Raw genomic sequence first — 19,704 nt, 5'->3', positions numbered from 1 at the left:
ACATCACTGGTGTGTCCAGTAAATATAAGTAGTCTGTGTTTCTCTTATACACACACACACACACACACACACACACACACACACACACACACACACACACACACACACACACACACACACACACACATACACACCTGTGTGGCCCGTGCGCACAGGGGCTGAACTTGACGTCAGAAGCTCACCTGCTCGACGCTGGGCATGTGGGACCAAGTTGCTAAACCTCCGTGCTTCAGATTCAGGGTTCATCTCACGCGCTTCCCACGTCAAACGTCTGGTCTGGTTAGAAAAGGCTCTGGTGCCGCTCACAGATCTGAGCGACAGCTTTGTATTCCTACAGAGTCCGAACGGCCTGAATTTCCAGTCGGCTTGGGTGGAAGTTTAGGCCGTAATGACTTGAAACGTGTGTCTTTAAATGGAGAAATATTTTGAAAAGTGCCAACTACCATATATATTTCTACTCGAATAAAAGTTTATAAGTGCTTGCTCTTAAATGTACTTAAAGTATTAGTGATTAGTAATTTTTATTAGTAAGTATTAGTAAAAAGTTTAAAGTGCTTGTCATATCCAGTGTCCTGGTATAACATAGCCTTTATTACCAAATAAAGTGTGTTGTACATGCATCCTGATTACAATTTACACAAAGTAGTATAGGATTGTTTACTTTAGATATATATATATAATAAAAATAAATAGAATAAATCTGGATGAATTCATTTTTTAAACCAAATGACTCACTCAATGTGTTATAGACAGACAGACAGCAGCGCAGTGCATTGCACTACTGCCTCACAGCAAGAAGGTCCTGGGTTCGATTCCCGCCTGGGGCACTGTTGGCACCGTGCTCCGGGTGGGTTATCTCCCAAATAGGAGCCTTTCTGTGTGGAGTTTGCATGTTCTCCCCGTGCTCACATGGGGTTTCCTCCACCTACCATCACTAAGGACCCCCACCAAAAACATGCACACATCACCGTCTGACCAGCGATGGGCACCTGGCGCCAGGTCCCCTGGCGCGTCGACGAATGCTGCCCACTGCTCCTGGCTGCCCCCCCGGAGGAAGGACAAGCCAGGATGGGTTAAATGCAGAGGCCTCATTTCACCGGCCACCACCCCAAAGCATGTGCATGGGTGGTGTGTTGCGTGATAATTAAAGATTCTTCTTCTCTTCTTAATAACAAACAATAAAAATGTGAAAAAGAAAAGTGAAATATTCAATAAAACTCACAATTAACTTTGCACAATAACATATGGCAGGATAATAATGGAAAATAAACCTGACAATAGACCTGAGACCTTAAATGTGCTGGAGTAAAATAGTATTGATATATGATTTCAAATGTAGTTGAGTAAAAGTCTCCGAAAACCGAATAGTACTTAACTACAATAACTTTGACTTCATCAAGTTCCACTACCGACCATCCCCACATGCAAAGTACTTTTGAGCAAAACACTTTCAAGCAAAAGACATTCCTTAATTTTTAAGCTTTTTGAACGTGGTACTGCATCCATAGTTACCCATAGGCTGAAGTAATGACTAAAGCATCTATATGTTGTTTTGTGAATTGATTCATGTTGATATGTTTTATTTCATTTCGGTTACCAATTTATTATACATCTTAATCAGTTTTTTTATTCTGTAGACCTGTTTCCCTGCCACCCGTCCCCTCCGCTGTTTAAGAAACGTCAGATTGTGTCACTCCCTCAGCGCAGCTCCACCTCAGACACGGAGCGCTTTTACGAGCACGTTAGACCACTTAGTTAAAGCTGTTTTATTTGTTGTCGAACCCCGGGGGGAAGGCCGTTACACTATACGACACTCTCTTTGTCGCCATATTCACAGGCGGTTAAAGAAAAATCGCGATACGAGCGAATGGCATGAAATCGAGCGCAACGGTATTGCAACGCGAGCAAACTTTTATCCTGGCGACTGACGGTGAACTGCCGTGAGACCATGATTATGGATATTGGATGTCAGTGAGTCACTGTGGCTTCACGGCAAATCACCTATTTATAGGCTCATGACTTGTAAATATTGTGAGGGAAACAGCCCTAAAAGTAATTGGAGCTCCTCAGTGTTAAAAGTCTCCAAATAGGACGGATCCTGTAGATTATTCGGAGCCTTGACTCCAGATGACATATCTGAGATGATATGTCCGGTTTCCACATGGGTTTGTCGCGGCTTGTGCCACACAAACCCCAAAAATGCCATGTGTTTTTTCCACGTGGCTTGGAAAACACAAGTTACACGCATACGCATACGCACGCACGCACACACACACACACACACACACACACACACACACACACACACACACACACACACACACATTTCTGGGCTTAGAAAAAACACGTCTGCCAAGGAGTATTTGTGGTGATGTTGTGTTGTGACATGGAGGAGAATGCTCCAAATATGGCACCAATATGGCACTTTATATGACTCAACTCAGCTGTGATTTATACATGTGCAGTTTATTATTTTGGAGCTACCTAATATAAGCCACATTCAAATAAGAGGCAGACCGAAAAAATTTTGATCAAAAATGCATCAACTAGAGACGGCTTTTGTTCCACTATCGGAACTCGCCAACGTCGTGTGACATTTTTAGAATATGTTTTGGTTACCTATTGGAATTTCAGTATCAAATTCTTGACAATGACACATTGCCTTTGCTGAACCCTTTCCCCTGAATATCAAAAATAAAGCTTTTTCAAAGTACAAAAAAAAATTGGAAAACTGAAATAAATATATAAAGGTTTAAAAATAAATAAATGTATTTTCTTCTTTGAACTTATCATGGTATTATATGTGTTTCAATGATTAAACGCGTAAAATTGTCACTCCAACTGGGGATGTTTCATTAGAGTATAAGTGATGGGACGCCAATAAAATACTCAACACATTCTGATTCCAGTTTGGATTCGGTTTCTATTGATGCTGTTAACGGACATCATAACACGGACATCAAAACGCGTCGCCGTGTTCCGAAATTAATGGCCACATCAATTTTATAGACAATTTGAATTGTTTGCAGATGTCAGACCTGTTTCCAGCGTTTCTGCCGTCCCTCAGTCTGGACAAATATCATGTGGACGTTAAAAGTTATGGAATTACAATTAAGCAAAAAAAAAAAAAACACAAAGTGCATGTTTTGGAAGAAGCAGTAAAACCCTGTTGTTCATATGAGTTTTTTCCACTTGTGGATTTTTCTATCATCCCCCTCTTTTTTCTGCACAACCAACTCCAACTCTGTCATTGGGTGGCACAACTGAATTTAAGGAACTTCTCAGTTTATAATAATAAAATACCCATCTTATTTTCATTGGGATTTACCATCGATAAAAATATACAATATATCATCTATAGCAATATACAATGCATGATCTATAGCAATATACCATCTATAACAATATACTGTACAATCTATAGTAATATACAATATATCATGTACTGTAAAGCAACTCTTTATTGTATAGCAATATACAGTATACCATCTCCAGCAATATACAATATATAATCTATAGCAATATACCATCTCCAGCAATATACAATATATAATTTATAGCAATATACAGTATACCATCTCCAGCAATATACAATATATAATCTATAGCAATATACAGTATACCATCTACAGCAATACAGGTACTCCTCACTTAACCACCAATTCTGTTCCTAGGACAAGGTTGTTATGTGGATTGGTGGATAAGCGAGGACCCGTGTTATTTCACGGTAAGGGGGCGTGAACGCTGGAGTAGCGGTTACTGACAGACTGTGGGAAAGAGAATAAGACTGAGAATGGTGATGAGATGAGATGTATACAGTGTATATACTGTATATAGTATATAAAGTGTATATAGTATATACAGTATATATAGTGTATATAGTGTATATAGTATATATAGTGTTAAGTGTATATAGTATTCATAGTGTACATAATATATAAAGGGTGATGCGCGATGAGATGCTTGACGCTGAGACTCAGCACACGCAGCGGGCACGCTGCAGTATTATACACAGCGAGCAATACAGACTGGTCAGTGAGCTGGTCGTAAGTCTGAACGGTCGTTAAACAGGTAGGTTGTAAGGTGAGGAGTACCTGTATACAATATATAAACAATATATAATCTATTGCAATACACAATATATTATTCTACAAGCTCCAACTACAAAATAAGTCAGGATTTGTTGTATTGCGTTATTCACTGGAGTTGTTTCTTAAAAAACGAATTCACCTCAAAGAGATTTGCAGAGAACAAATGACAGAAAGACATCAAAATAGAGAGTGATTGAACAGCAAGAAGGAACACTCCATCAGAGCATTTCTATTTCCTATGGGCTCAGAGCTGCTGTGACTGACTGACTTTGTGTGCATTCATCACCCATTTGCAGGCTGGCATGTACGTACGTGCACGTGTTTGCCTCAGCACGGCCTCTAATGGACAACCTGTGCACACGGGCACCCCTGGCGTATCCTCTCCAGTGTATGGGCACTCTGCCGTTGGCACATGCAGAAGCCTTTAGCACTGCTGCACTTGTGCAAAAGGCATTATAACGGCTGCATAATAAAAAAGCTATTTATAGCCTCCGAGCGGCCTTGTAGTTCGTCTTGCGCAAAAAAAACAAAACAAAAAAAAAAACAGAGAACCGACCGAGACACCCAATCCTCCGGTTGGAGAGAAAAGCGGCTACGGCGAGCACGCGGCTGCGTCCGGGGCACGGGCTCCCGATGCAAACCAGTCAAAGTGTTTTTGGGTTTTTTTGGTGCTTCTCCTCTATAGCCACATCAAAGCTGAAAAAAGCATTTTAAAATAAAGCGGATGACAATTTGCGGGGAAAGACGTAGTAGTCGAAAGAAGAGGTGCTTTTCAGAAAGCCCTTGTGATGTCATCGGGAAACATTGTTAAAATACATAAAAAGGCGAACTTGTGACACCGCACTTGCGACACGACGAAAATATGTGTACACCTCAGCTTGTTAAAAAGTCTAGAATAGAGCAATGAACAAGAGGAAGAAGAATGCCGTGTGGAAGTTCGTCCCAAAGTAACGAGGATGTGACATGACCCCTCCGGTCATGTCACATCCTCGTTACTTTGGGATGAACTCGCCAGCCTGCATCGCTCTTCTAGTGATGTTGCCGCGGGCCCCAAGGTCATCCATGGAGGGCGACTCGGCCTCGGTGGTGAGAGGTAAACCCTTCATCTCCGCTAGCTCCGTTCATACGATCCGTGGGAATGGACGCACAAATGCGGCGATGCGCGTCCTTCTAAACCGTCCGAAACATCCGGATATGCGGACGGCGTCAGGCCGTCGCCAAATTAACCACTGAAAACGACTTGATGTACAACTCGGTGAGTCCAGAGGTGGAACACTCCAGGTGAGAGTGGATTTAATGTCCTCCCCGGTATTTTGAGTCCACCACATTGGATTTGCTAATTAGCAACAACCCAGAGTATACCAAATAATGAGGGAAATCATTTGGATCAGTTCATGGCTGGAGCGAAAACATGGCGCAATTTTACTTCCTGAGCCTGGGATTTTCCATCTCTATCGGTGACACACATAGATCGAATTATCCTGCCGCACGTTGTATATTCTATATCTTTGGCTATTTTTGTTTCCTTTTTTTTGGCAATTTTTGTATAATTGGCTTTTTTTCTGTTAATTGTACGGCAATGCAGCAATCCTCACCACGACAAACCCCTTTACGTGGATAAGAATTTGTCCACAATTTTGGAAAGACACAGGTATATCTTTGGGAAAATTACGCTCACCATCGGCCGCAAAGCTCATGGGGAGTATTCTGTGAGAGAAATGTCGCAAGTGGAATCTCTGCGGGAGCTAGCGTGTCCAGCGTCCTCCTGTGTGTCCTATTCATTGTACGTCACCCTGAAGCAGAGCGCTAGAAAACCCCTAAAAAGTACTCAATGTGTGTGTGACAACAAATGAGAGTAAGTAAACCAAAAGGCAAGCCTGTGGTGCACGGCCGGCGAGGGGGAAATAAGGAACGTGTGACTCATGTCAGAAAACTTCATGCTCGTGGTGTTTAAGAGAATATTTGCCTTTAATTGGTTCTTCAAAAAAAAAAAGCAAATTGCCATCTGCCTGGGTGTCTGTTTTAAAGTCATACCGAGTGGTCCACTGAAACAAAAGGTCATGAACGAGACGCTGCGCTCGGTGCAAGACTGTGCTTGACAATTGAGTTGCTTCCCTAAACATGTTTAAATAAAGATAATTTAAAAAATAAAAACTCAAATATTTACATGAAATGGGTTTTTTTTTGCCCCTGTTGTTGCTTGTTGAAAGAGCAACTCAACTCTGAATGACAAGTGTAAGGAAGAAGTACAAAAAATACCTTTTAGGGCGTGATAAGAAAAAGTGTCTCCCATTCTTTGTCAAGGCCCAAACATACACTACTCACAAAAAGTTTGAGATATTTGTCTTTCGGGTGAAATTTCAGGATGAACCTAAAATGCACTATAACCTTTACAGGTGAACTTAATTTGACCTTCTCTAAACTTTTGAATGCACATGTCCAACTGTTCAGTGTTTCAGTACTTTTTGCACAACTTGCTGTTCTCTAACAAGAAGCTGAACGGCAAAATTCACAACAGGTGTTTGATCCATGAATCGACCAATACATTTCCTGGTTCAATTAGAATTGGTATTTAAACAAGTCCTCTTCATCATGCTGTTCACATTTTGACATCTTGAGACCAAGACGACACCTTCAACAGATCAACAGTACCTCGCCGTTGCGAGGCTTCAAACAGGATGTTCTCAGAGGGAAGTGACCACTGAGCTTAGAGTGTCACAGAGCAGAGAGTGTCATCAGCAGGTTCCAACAGAGATACAGAGAGACTGGAAGAGTCACAGAAAGGCAAAGAAGTGGACGTCCTTTGGCCACATCCCACACTGATGAGCGCTTCATTGTGAACAGTGCCCTGTGGAACCGGATGATGAATGCCACTCAACTCCAGGCACATTTAAGGGAGGTGAGAGGCATCCAAGTGTCATGTCAGACCATTCGAAACGGTTTACATCAGCGTGGTCTACGTGTTAGACGACCTGCAAGGGTACCTGACCACACCACCAGGCACAGGCATCATCATCTTGCACGGGCCAGGGAGCATTTACGCTGGACGAGGGACCAGTGGCCTCAGTGCTGTTCTCTGATGAAAGTCGATTCACGTTGAGCAGAAATGATGTTGGAGACGTCAAGGAGAGCGCTATGCATCAGCCACTGTTGTCACCAGACAAGCCTTTGGTGGTGGTGTTACAGGGTGGGCAGTGGGATAATTAAAGATTCTTCTTCTATCTATCTATCTATCTATCTATCTATCTATCTATCTATCTATCCATTTGAAGTTTCTGCCACTGTGCAAGCGTAGCCAACCTAATGGACAAAAAGCAAAATTGAAACCATAATCATCTTTGGCTTATTATTGCCAATGTGTTTTTTATTTGTTTACAAATGAATTTTATTTTGTCTTCCTTATTTGGGGAACTGAGAATAAGGTTATACAGCAAACATAGCACAAACTTAATTGTGATGGGAAGTGGTGTCGGACAAGTTGACAGTTTGAACACCGGCAGACCCCACCACCAACAATGGAAAAAGCATATAGAGGAGGACAAAACGCAAATACATTGAATGACTGTTTCGTATAAAGCATCTGATAAACAAATATGGGATGGATATGAAGTATGGGATTTTGTTTTTACAAAATAATCTTACGGATTACTTCTTTAATGTGTTAATGTGTGGGGGAGACAACTGCAGCACAATGACCTGATGACCCCACCAACTGAAAATCATCCACCCCTTATCCCTGTGAGGTGATTTGCAGTATTAACTCAGATATATAGAACTCATATTGATTTAGAAAATGTTACTTGTGATTTCCTCATGTTTTCCCACCATAACTATAAAAACACTACTTATTACAAAGAAAACAAATGCTTCATTGGACCGACTTTAAAGGGAAAAGGTTCCAAAACATTTATAAAAAATGATATTTCTTGGGTGTTCTCGACTTGAAGTTGAGACATTAAGATGTATATTTTAAGTAAAAAATATAAAGGCTTCACAAACTAAAACTTTTTTTTTTTTTAAGTTGGTACAATAAGTCCAATGCAGTGGGTGTTTTTCAGCGAAATTGGGAGCTGCAAATAAATCGATGGCGTAAACGTGGGACCAGGGCTGTGGGCAAACACTGCCACTCTGTGTTGCAGAGCAGACGGTGCTGCACGGTGCGTGCGTGGCTGATTGGCGTGCATGTGGTCAGCATCAGCAGGACTATTAGAGACATTGAATGTGTGTGTGTGTGTGTGTGTGTGTGTGTGTGTGTGTGTGTGTGTGTGTGTGTGTGTGTGTGTGTGTGTGTGTGTGTGTGTCTGTGTGTCTGTGTGTGCGTGCGTGCGTGCGTGTGCTGTCCACCAACAATCCATCAGTGGACTGCAAACACACACTCCAAACACACACATACAACACTGTACGCACTTGGCGCAGGTGCAGCGCGTCCTTGGAAAGCTGCGCTCACATTGCACACTGACTCCCTTTTAGAAACAATATTTGTCGCATATATTATTAGTATAATCATATGATGAATTATTTGACATTTAAACACGGTAGCCTACCAACGCCAGACCAAAATAAAAAAATCTATCAACGCATGGACGTTATAGGTCTAGTAATAACGTAGTTATAATACGTAATTCAGATATATGCATATACAATGTATATTATAACTATGTTATAAAGTATGACTACGTCATACTCGACTTTCACTTTAATCAAGTGGAAGTCGTTGTTAGAGACTGTGACACAAATTGAGTCATTGGATCAATTTGGTTCGAAAAAATGCTTAAATTAGGAGAAACCTAGGTTTCTTGGGTGTTTGAAGAGGATAAATCAAACAAAAATACGTAGGTTTACGTAAGCATTTTTTTTTTTTTATTCGCCCATGAGTCCAAGCTAATGATCACAACCTTGGATCATGTGTGCGCGTTTTGGCCACATTAGTGAAATCCCTGCGTAACGCGTAACTGTCCACGACTATCAGGTTACAGCGTGTGAAATAAATACGCCATTCGGGGTAATTTTTGCAACGTTTTTCTTTTTTGCTTGCTATTTCATTTTGTTTTATTCATTTTTTTTCTTGTACTCTTCACGCCAAATCTTGGCTGAAGACGAGTCAAATTGGGTTACAGCCCTGTATTGGATGGATGGATGGATGGATGGATGGATGGATGGATGGATGGATGGATAGATAGTGGATAGCCTATAATAAATGCATTTGGCAACATCGAAATTAAAATTGGCGTCAGGAAAGACTGAAGAGGACAACGGCTGACCTCTTTCCATTGAAGATCCAAGGTAAAATTAAAAAAAAAATTAAAATTAAAAAAAAAGAACATATATCCAATTTCCCCCCAAAAAACGCACAATGGCCTGAGCTTGTATCTTCTAATTCATCACTCGCATGACGTGCTCAGACGCAGGTACACGGAGGAAAAGGGGGGAGTTGGCGAGGTGTCAGGGGGAAGGGAGGACCATTACGCAGGTATCATGACATCACCATGCCCGGCTATAAAGCACCGAGTGGGAATATCCACATTTAGAGCAGCACTGTGGGAGCTTTGGAGTAAAAGGAACCTTCCGAGGGAAGAAAGCAAAAGTATCTGGTGCGACCGAGTGATACTTCTGGTATATCTCTCCCAGACTCTCCAGCCCGCACCAGAGGAGCCTCTTACGCACGGCACTCAAAATGAACTTGTCGCATTTGGTGGCTTGTGGACTTGTAATAACCCTGCTTTCAGTGAGGACCGGGGCCAAGCCCTTAACCCAGGCGCAGCAGAAGGTAAGAGAAATAAATCATACACTAAACGACAACAGTTTCCGTGACTTATTGGATTTGTTTGGTTCCGCCTCCGGGTATTTCACACCTCAGATTGGATGATACTTAAATCATGTTGAACGTGTATCCTTACGACTCACCTTGCTTATTCCAAACGTTAGGATCTCCACTTTTCAGCACGTCGGCACTTAAAAAAGGCGCAGTGTGTGTTATTATGGCATGGCTTGCAAACAGAGGCGTTTGGAAACATACCGTGCCTTCTTACGGTGACCTCACCAGATCATTTACCAAAACCTGAAGCTATTTTTCCCTCGACATTCACTGTCCATTCATAATAAGCCTGGTTGACGTATTTTTGTTGCCATTAGGGTAAGCTTTGTGGTTCAGTCAACGCAAGTTTAGGCAAACACCTGCCTGTTCTTTTTGCGCGTGGATCAAATCACGTGAAAGCGATGGCTGAACTGTGTTTATCAAAAGTTGTTTTTTTGGCGTAAAAATGGAATTATAAGAACATTTTAAATAACTGGGATCCAAGCGTGTAATTTAATTTCGCAAATGAAAGGCAAGTGAAAGGCAAATATCCACGTTTTAATTGCCCCGTACTCAATCGCTTGCGTATGTGTGACGCTATAGTCGAGTTTCATGGCACATAACGTTTTTCTGCGAAGGTCTACTCGGCTGAATACAAAAAAAAAAAAAAGATAAGATATTTTTCTGTTTTTTTCTCTATATTTTATATAGTTGAAATAAAGAGTTCATGTCTTCAATATTTTCATACAGGAGGAATTACATGCTGAGTTCACTTTATCCAGCAGTAATTTCCCCCCGGGACGATTCAAGTATTTCTGATTCTGATCTGCGATTGCCCAAGCTTACGCATGACGTTTCTTTAATACCCAATTCTATGTCGTCATCGTCATGACTGAAGTTTGTCGTTGTCGTTTTGCGTCAGACTCTCCGCAGCCTCCTGGGCGACGAGCTGGCGGAGCTCGTGCAGTCCGAGGAGCGCGAGCGGAGGTTGGAGAGCGCGCGCTCCCGGCTACGCTTACTACGAGAGCTGCGCGTGGACACGCGTGCCCGGGGCATGTGGGCGCGCCTCATGAACGAGCCTCCCGCCCCGCGGAGACACAAGGCCGGAACCAAGAAGGGAGGGTCCACGGCCCGGAGCGGCTGCTTCGGACACAAGATGGACAGAATAGGAACCATCAGCGGCATGGGCTGCTAGAGAAGGAGGAGGAGACACTCTGATGGTGAGTTGGAGGCAGGGAGAGAGGGGGGGGGTGGGAGGGATGGAGGAGAAGACACGCCGAGGGGTGTGAGTTGGAGGCAGGGAGAGAGGGGTGGAAGGGAGGGATGGAGGAGAAGACACGCCGGGGGGGGGAGTTGGAGGCAGGGAGAGAGGGGGGGATGGGAGGGATGGAGGAGAAGACACGCCGGGGGTGAGTTGGAGGAAGGGAGAGAGGGGTGGAAGGGAGGGATGGAGGAGAAGACACGCCGGGGGGGGGGTTGGAGGAAGGGAGAGAGGGGTGGAAGGGAGGGATGGAGGAGAAGACACGCCGGGGGGTGTGAGTTGGAGGCAGGGAGAGAGGGGTGGAAGGGAGGGATGGAGGAGAAGACACGCCGGGGGGGGGGTTGGAGGAAGGGAGAGAGGGGTGGAAGGGAGGGATGGAGGAGAAGACACGCCGGGGGGTGTGAGTTGGAGGCAGGGAGAGAGGGGTGGAAGGGAGGGATGGAGGAGAAGACACGCCGGGGGGGGGGTTGGAGGAAGGGAGAGAGGGGTGGAAGGGAGGGATGGAGGAGAAGACACGCCGGGGGGGGGGGTTGGAGGAAGGGAGAGAGGGGTGGAAGGGAGGGATGGAGGAGAAGACACGCCGGGGGGTGTGAGTTGGAGGCAGGGAGAGAGGGGTGGAAGGGAGGGATGGAGGAGAAGACACGCCGGGGGGGGGGGTTGGAGGAAGGGAGAGAGGGGTGGAAGGGAGGGATGGAGGAGAAGACACGCCGGGGGGTGTGAGTTGGAGGCAGGGAGAGAGGGGTGGAAGGGAGGGATGGAGGAGAAGACACGCCGGGGGGGGGGGTTGGAGGAAGGGAGAGAGGGGTGGAAGGGAGGGATGGAGGAGAAGACACGCCGGGGGGTGTGAGTTGGAGGCAGGGAGAGAGGGGTGGAAGGGAGGGATGGAGGAGAAGACACGCCGGGGGGGGGGGTTGGAGGAAGGGAGAGAGGGGTGGAAGGGAGGGATGGAGGAGAAGACACGCCGGGGGGGGGGTTGGAGGAAGGGAGAGAGGGGTGGAAGGGAGGGATGGAGGAGAAGACACGCCGGGGGTGAGTTGGAGGAAGGGAGAGAGGGGTGGAAGGGAGGGATGGAGGAGAAGACACGCCGGGGGGTGTGAGTTGGAGGCAGGGAGAGAGGGGTGGAAGGGAGGGATGAGGAAGACACGCCGGGGGTGAGTTGGAGGAAGGGAGAGAGGGGTGGAAGGGAGGGATGGAGGAGAAGACATGCCGGGGGGTGTGAGTTGGAGGCAGGGAGAGAGGGGTGGAAGGGAGGGATGGAGGAGAAGACACGCCGGGGGGGGGGGGGGGGGGGGGGCTGGTTGGAGGCAGGGAGAGAGGGGTGGAAGGGAGGGATGGAGGAGAAGACACGCCGGGGGGGGGGTTGGAGGAAGGGAGAGAGGGGTGGAAGGGAGGGATGGAGGAGAAGACACGCCGGGGGTGAGTTGGAGGAAGGGAGAGAGGGGTGGAAGGGAGGGATGGAGGAGAAGACACGCCGGGGGGTGTGAGTTGGAGGCAGGGAGAGAGGGGTGGAAGGGAGGGATGAGGAAGACACGCCGGGGGTGAGTTGGAGGAAGGGAGAGAGGGGTGGAAGGGAGGGATGGAGGAGAAGACATGCCGGGGGGTGTGAGTTGGAGGCAGGGAGAGAGGGGTGGAAGGGAGGGATGGAGGAGAAGACACGCCGGGGGGGGGGGGGGGGGGGGGCTGGTTGGAGGCAGGGAGAGAGGGGTGGAAGGGAGGGATGGAGGAGAAGACACGCCGGGGGGGGGGTTGGAGGAAGGGAGAGAGGGGTGGAAGGGAGGGATGGAGGAGAAGACACGCCGGGGGTGAGTTGGAGGAAGGGAGAGAGGGGTGGAAGGGAGGGATGGAGGAGAAGACACGCCGGGGGGTGTGAGTTGGAGGCAGGGAGAGAGGGGTGGAAGGGAGGGATGAGGAAGACACGCCGGGGGTGAGTTGGAGGAAGGGAGAGAGGGGTGGAAGGGAGGGATGGAGGAGAAGACACGCCGGGGGGTGTGAGTTGGAGGCAGGGAGAGAGGGGTGGAAGGGAGGGATGGAGGAGAAGACACGCCGGGGGTGAGTTGGAGGAAGGGAGAGGGGTGGAAGGGAGGGATGAAGGAGGGAGGGATGGAGGAGAAGACATGCTGGTGGTGAGCTGAAGGAAGGGGGAGAGGGGGGAGGGAGGAAGGGAAGGAGGGAGGGGAACACGTGGTGATGGTGAGTTGAAGGAAGAGAGAGAGGGGGGAGGGAGGAATGAAGAAGGGAGGGACGGAGGAGAAGACATGCTGGTGTTGAGCTGAAGGAAGGGGGGGTGGAGGGAGGAAGGGAAGGAGGGAGGGATGGAGGAGAAGACATGCTGATAGTGAGGGAGGGAGGGAGGGAGGGAGGGAGGTCAGCATGAAGAGAGGACGAAAGAATGAAAGGGCAAAAAAGAAGAAAGAAAGTTGACAGAGAGAAAAGCGGGAAAGAGGGAAGGAAACAGTCCGAGAAAGAGGGAAGACGGGGAAAGAGGGGAAGGAAACAGAAAAGAAAGAGAGAACGCGAGAAAGAATCAAATGAGCAAACTCTGCAAACAAAGGTTTTCATTCCGCAGCTTAGTGATGACATGGTCGCCACGGTTACCTCTCATCCCGGGTCGCTAACCAAACTGTGTGAGAAGTAACCAGCAGAACCTCGTATCCCTCCCTGGGGCCGGAACACAAAGACAAATCCCACCTGAACTGCTCCATGGCCGTCGCGACCGTTGGTTTTTCGGGAATTCGACATTCACATCCTTAAATATGACCATAAATGATGAAATCCGCTGAATCCGGTTTCCCAACCATCACGGGAACGACGGGAGATCGCTCAAGAAATGGAGCGGATTATGCGCTATTTACTCAGCTCAACTCAACATAGCGGTTAAGAGAGGCTGGGATGGCTGACGGGAAGAGAGACTTTAGGTTTAAATGCTGCTGTGTGTCTCTCTCTCTCTCTCTCTCTCTCTCTCGCTCTCTCTCTCTCCCCCCACACACACACATCAAACATGCATGGAAAGGCAGGATGTAGGACAGGAAATCCCTTTTCTTTGTTTTATTAAAAAGGTGTGTTAAAATGTGGGGGAGCCAAATGACGCACGGCTCGCCCTGCAGGCTGCGAGGCATTTCTGTGGTTTTTGTGGCTTTATCCTAATGGGGGTCAGGGTGGAGGTGGGTTCATGGGATATGCTTTTTGGTGCCGGCCCTCACAAGGACTCGTTCACAAAATAGTCCACAGCAACGTAGCCGACGCTGCAACAACGTGGCACTCTATTTGCATATGACAAACATACTTACTTTTATTCATGTGAAATCAGACATATCTGTCTTCGATTCTTCAATTGAGGTTTCTCTGTAGCATCACTAGGTGGTACCACTACCCTGCGTTAACATTACCATTATTAACAGATCAGTGGTCATTATTTTCCGAAATGACTGAGCGCCGATTGCTGCTATTGACCAATCAGAATCGAGTATTCCGCATAGCGGTGTAATACATTAATAGCTTGTACTTCTCAGAGGCTTAACTTTGGACAAACGACAACAACAAACCAGAAGTCCATTCATTCATTCCTGTGGGAAGTCACATTATCCCCAAAAAGCTGTGACTCACTGAGGCTCAGGGATGCATTTAAGTTTTCCAACTGATGCGACAACTTTCAATCCAGTGGTACGACCGGAAGACATGTCAGCCAAGTTGGGGTTTTTTTGGAATTGGATTTAAAACCAAGTGAATAAGTATCGTACATAAAATGATGCCTCTCATTCGTGGGACATGATGAATGTCCAGCTGAGCAAAGCTACATGCTGTTGATCTGGAAAGGAGACGGTCTCCCGTTTTCTCTGACATACTTTTGTGCAGCCACTAGAGGGAGGACCGGGCCGTCAGATGTGTTTTTCGGTGTGAAGCGTGGCCTGATGGCTGGATAGCTTGACGGACGAAAGACGAAAATCATGATCACGCTGGTCGAACTGTGTGAGGTGAAATCTCTGAACGTGTCCTTCCTCTGTCTCTCTCCTCTTTCCTCAGACGATGGACGTGGACAACGTGGATTCAGTTTGTTCCTGCCTGAAGGGAAAACAATCACTGAGCGAGGGATTTTTTTCGGTACGAAAAAGCCAACCGTGACCAGCATAAAAGAGGACTGAGACGACAATGCTACAATCCCGCGTATATATATAAATATATATATATATATAAAAATATGTAAAGCATAAATGACCAACTCATACATGCACACAACAAGATGGCGGACAGTGGTGTAAAAATTACAAATCGCAAAGAGCTGTATATTGTTGCTGCTACTCATTTTCCCCCTGCATAAATGTATTTATGTTTAAAAAAAAAAAACTATTTATATATGTTTATAAAAAGAGATATTTATAAATATGAGTTTTATTTATGTAACATTTTGAAAATGGATGCAAACTGCAGGTCAATTCTGTTTGTAACCTTTTCCTTTGTCTGAAATAGTTGTAAATGTTTTCAAAACGATAAAAAGGAACATTTCATGTGCACTTAAAAGTGTCCTCTGGAGTTCATGCAGATTTTTGTTTCCTTTCCAGCACCTTCTGTTAAATATTTAAATTCTGTTCCATATATTTCCGCGTTGAAAATCAAATGGGATCAATGAGGGAAGGAAAAAAAAGTTTGACGCAACTTTGAAGGAACTTCGTGGCCTTGTTGTGTATTTCATGGTCTGTACGTGTCAGATTTACATTTTAAGACATTTGGCTGGATCACAGTGAGGAAATGGGTGTTAAAATAGCTTCACATGATCTAGAAATAAGCAATACATTTTAAAATACATATTTGTGAACAGAATAATGTATCATATTATACAATGGTCAATATTTCATCTATTTAATCTTGATCTAAAGTTACTGATCTGGCCACAATGACAGATTAACGCTAAATCGTCTGTCCGTTGGATAACATTAAACTAAGAAACCTGTCAAGATCCTAAACTTCAAGCAGAGACTATTTCAAGTCAGAGAGCCTTCAAATAATGACAATCAAATACATGGGGTTAGAATTTGGGTTGTAAGCCTGACAGGTAGATTTTTTAAAACATATTCAACAGATAACATTGGAACACAAAATCAAGAGAAGAGTGAAAAAGAACAATATTGAAATAAGATTGGAACATGTGGGTCAAACATCTACCATCAAAGTGCCGTGTCACAACGTGTCTCACCATTGATATTAGGGAAATTATCGAGAGATCCTTCTCTGAATTTATGGAATCAGATTGTCAGTGACATTATCACCAAGCACAAACTTAAAATGTACACAACAGTACTAGAGAAGCAGAGGATCCTCTTCATTATCACACCTTGGCTTATGTAAGGGCTCAATGTTACTTCTTTGGGCTCTCGTGGTGCAAGGCTGACTTTCTAAAGCGGGCTGTTTAGCTGTGGCCGTCATCTTCAGCGCGTTCAAAAAAAATGATGTTGATGATTTCTCGCGGAGGATGTTGAGGAGGAGGCAGCATATTAATTGTCATCGAATATAACCCTCCCCTGTACCCCATGACGTTGCTTCGGTGGCCTCTGAGCAAGGTTATTTCATGGTATAACACTATTTTTCCAGTGTACCCAGTTGCAAAATACAATCCGACTAAACTTCTCATCCTAATCTGGGTAAGATACACAGAAATTTCCCCCTAACTCCATTTAACTTTGAAGGGATCACAATTCAAAACAGCAGTTTGATAAACAGATCTTTAAAGCAACGTGCACCACCTAACAGAGTTCCAACGAGGATAGCCAGTGCCCAAATTGCAGGTGCGTCGTTTACCAAAAACAATATAACTTGCCGAGGAGAGCAGTCTCAAAAATGATGACAGCACGAACAAAATAAGGACAAAGTGCATCAGCAAAGACACAGTGGTCACAGGTTGGCGCTCACGTCAGGGACAGACGGACACTTAACAGGGTAGTGCACTGCTGTTCTCTGCACACTGAGTCGTCGAGCCATGGACTCCGCAACACCTCTGAAGGTGTCCTGTGGTATCCGGCACCAAGAGGTCAGCACCAGATCCTTTAAGGCTTGGAAGTTGGTAGGTGGGGCCCCAATGGATTGGACTTGTTGTTCCAGCACATCCCACAGATTCTCCATCGGACCGGACCCTGACCCCAGGCCAGGCCACCTTCTTCCATTGCTCCATGGTCCAGTTCTGATGCTCACGTGCCCATTGTAGGTGCTTTCAGAGGTGGACAGGGGTCAACATGGACACTATTACTTTCCTTTCCCTTTCATTTCTACACTCTTTTAACCTTTTCAAAACCCAATGCTGCTGACCCTCCACCCTTTCTTACCCGTGTCTCCTCCATTATTCTTTTACTCCCAATGTAAGGCCAACCAACACAGACTCAGGGCCTTAAAGGAAAGGTTCAGGGTTGGTTTTTTTTAAGTGTATCTCTGTTTTCCACCCAACCCTCATGAAGTACGCACGTAGCTTCCAGTCTTTTCTCCAAGGTGGATTTGTGGCTCCATACTCCCTTCTAAAATCCGAACGTTTCCTCAAAAGTGATTGCCTCAGGAGGATACCATCTCGGAACTCGGAGTGCTCACGAGAAATGCAAAAGGAACCGGCGTGATAGAAGATTTTAGAAACAATTTGAAAAACCAAAAACAAACGTATACTTAACTGTGGTGGTGGGGAGCGGTTTTTGGCGGCATCTGCAGGCGGACAGAGCCAGCACTGGCAACCGAAAGGGGATGCACCTGCAGGTGATTCTCTCTCTCTCTCTCTCTCTCTCTCTCTCTCTCTCTCTCTCTGTATGAATCTCAATTGCAAGCATGAAGCAGTGATACATTTCCTCGCGGTGTTAAACCACTGGCGTACAGTATTTGTCTCTGGAACCAAGGCACCTGTGCCGAAAATGAGGAGAGACTCTGTCTATTAAAGACATTGAAAATAACAGGCCAGGAACAGACACCGTTGAGATGATTGACTTCGGGAAGACCACCACAGTGAAGTCCAGTTTCCAGTGGGAAACCAGCAGTAGCATGGACGAAAAACTCAAGGCTCAGCTGGAATGGGTGTTTGCATGTAAAAAAGGTGATGTTTTTGTGTATCTGTCAAGAATCAAACGGTACAAGAGGCTGTAAACACACACCCACAGACACACACACACACACACACACACACACACACACACACAGAAAGAGACAGATTGTGTAAGAAGTTCGAAGTGATTTCGATTATTAGAAATGACGTCTGTCAAGAGCGTCAGAATGGATTAGTTTATGCATTTTTAACGAAGCCTTTGTGGACAGTATTTTGTTTTTATTTCCTCAGGTTCAACATGAGTTTGCAATAGCTAAGGTCATCCACTAGATGGCTCCATTGTCAGATTTTCCAAATATTGCCAATATTGTCCCGATTAAATCCCATAAATGCCTCCTTTGGCGTCAAATGAAATGCAAGGTGGGCCGAAGTCCAAGATTGCAAATCCAAATATAAAGCTACTTGACCAAAGCAGTACATAGCCAAGATAATCGAAAATGTAGTTAATAAGTCATCGTGAAGTAGCCTACAGTAGATGCTGAATCAAAAGTGAAGGGTTCAGTGGGCAACATAGTGGGAGTCAAAATGCTCAAACCAAACAACAACAACAAGGGATGCACGTGGAATGGTTCTGCACAAAATGCATTATTGATTGGTCCTTGAACAATAATGGGCAGTGGAACAGCGCCCCCTAGTGGCAGGGGCTCGCTGTTGGGTAGAGATCAGAAGTTTTTAAATGCATTCTTTCCAGAGCGTCCACCTCCTGTATAGGTCGAATGATAAAAAAATAAAATAAAAAAATCATAATATACAGACTTTTTATATCTTCTTTTACAATAGAATGGGCTCAATCTTGTGGGTACCCACAGGTGTTTCATTTGGTGTGTTCAGCACAAAGTTCTTCGATTTGAAACGTGTGCGACGGAAGCGCCTCTTTCTAATACCGTGGACACGCTGGTCAGCGTCAGGGGCGTGACGCTGCCCACCTCTACGGCGCCGCTCCTCCAGTCCACCGCGAGGCTCCCAGACGGTCCCGCGTGGTCGATGGCTGACGATGGCTGCCAGCGTGCGACCACGTGGCGGAGGTAAACAGCTGCCCACGGGGAAGACTGGCCCCCTTGTATTCAACACCAAAACGGCGGGGCTGTAACCGGGACAAAAGGAAAAAACGGCGTAGAATTGACACGATACACATGGATAGTAATCAACGGGTCATTCCCCACCGAGAATCTCAATAGAATAGTCCGTCGGATGTGTTAGGATACCTCACCTTAGGATATAGGAAATATTTGCAGTGGGAATAAAAGCGAAAAGAAGGGGGAGGCACACGACGATTTGCGCATTTATATATGTTGTAGACAAATATGACACAAATGTTACAATCGAACACAACCAGAGCTTTGGTGTCAAAGAAAAAAATATGTGGGAAAACGTCACACAAGAGGAATGTATACAGTACAGACATACATACATGACTATATATATACAGTATATATATACACAGTGTATATGTGTGTGTATGTATATATATGTATACACACACACACACACT

The 19,704-nt window shown here is 45.4% G+C and overlaps 1 protein-coding gene across 1 annotated transcript; it reads left to right on the top strand.

Moving 5' to 3' along the window:
• Window positions 1-9,765: 9,765 nt before the first annotated feature.
• nppc (natriuretic peptide C) lies at window positions 9,766-15,302 on the top strand (the record flags this gene model as incomplete). The annotated part of the gene is made up of 3 exons (XM_080018758.1): window positions 9,766-9,858; window positions 10,808-11,105; window positions 15,167-15,302. 2 exons carry the CDS (start codon window positions 9,766-9,768, stop codon window positions 11,078-11,080), a joined length of 366 nt encoding a protein of 121 aa, XP_079874884.1. The 3' UTR covers window positions 11,081-11,105; window positions 15,167-15,302.
• Between the last annotated feature and the right edge of the window lie 4,402 nt (window positions 15,303-19,704).

This window comes from Zeus faber, assembly GCF_960531495.2.
Source record: "Zeus faber genome assembly, chromosome: 1".
Lineage (NCBI taxonomy): Eukaryota > Metazoa > Chordata > Actinopteri > Zeiformes > Zeidae > Zeus > Zeus faber.
Note: the sequence above shows the minus strand (reverse complement) of the source record. Positions and strands in the feature narration are given on the sequence as shown.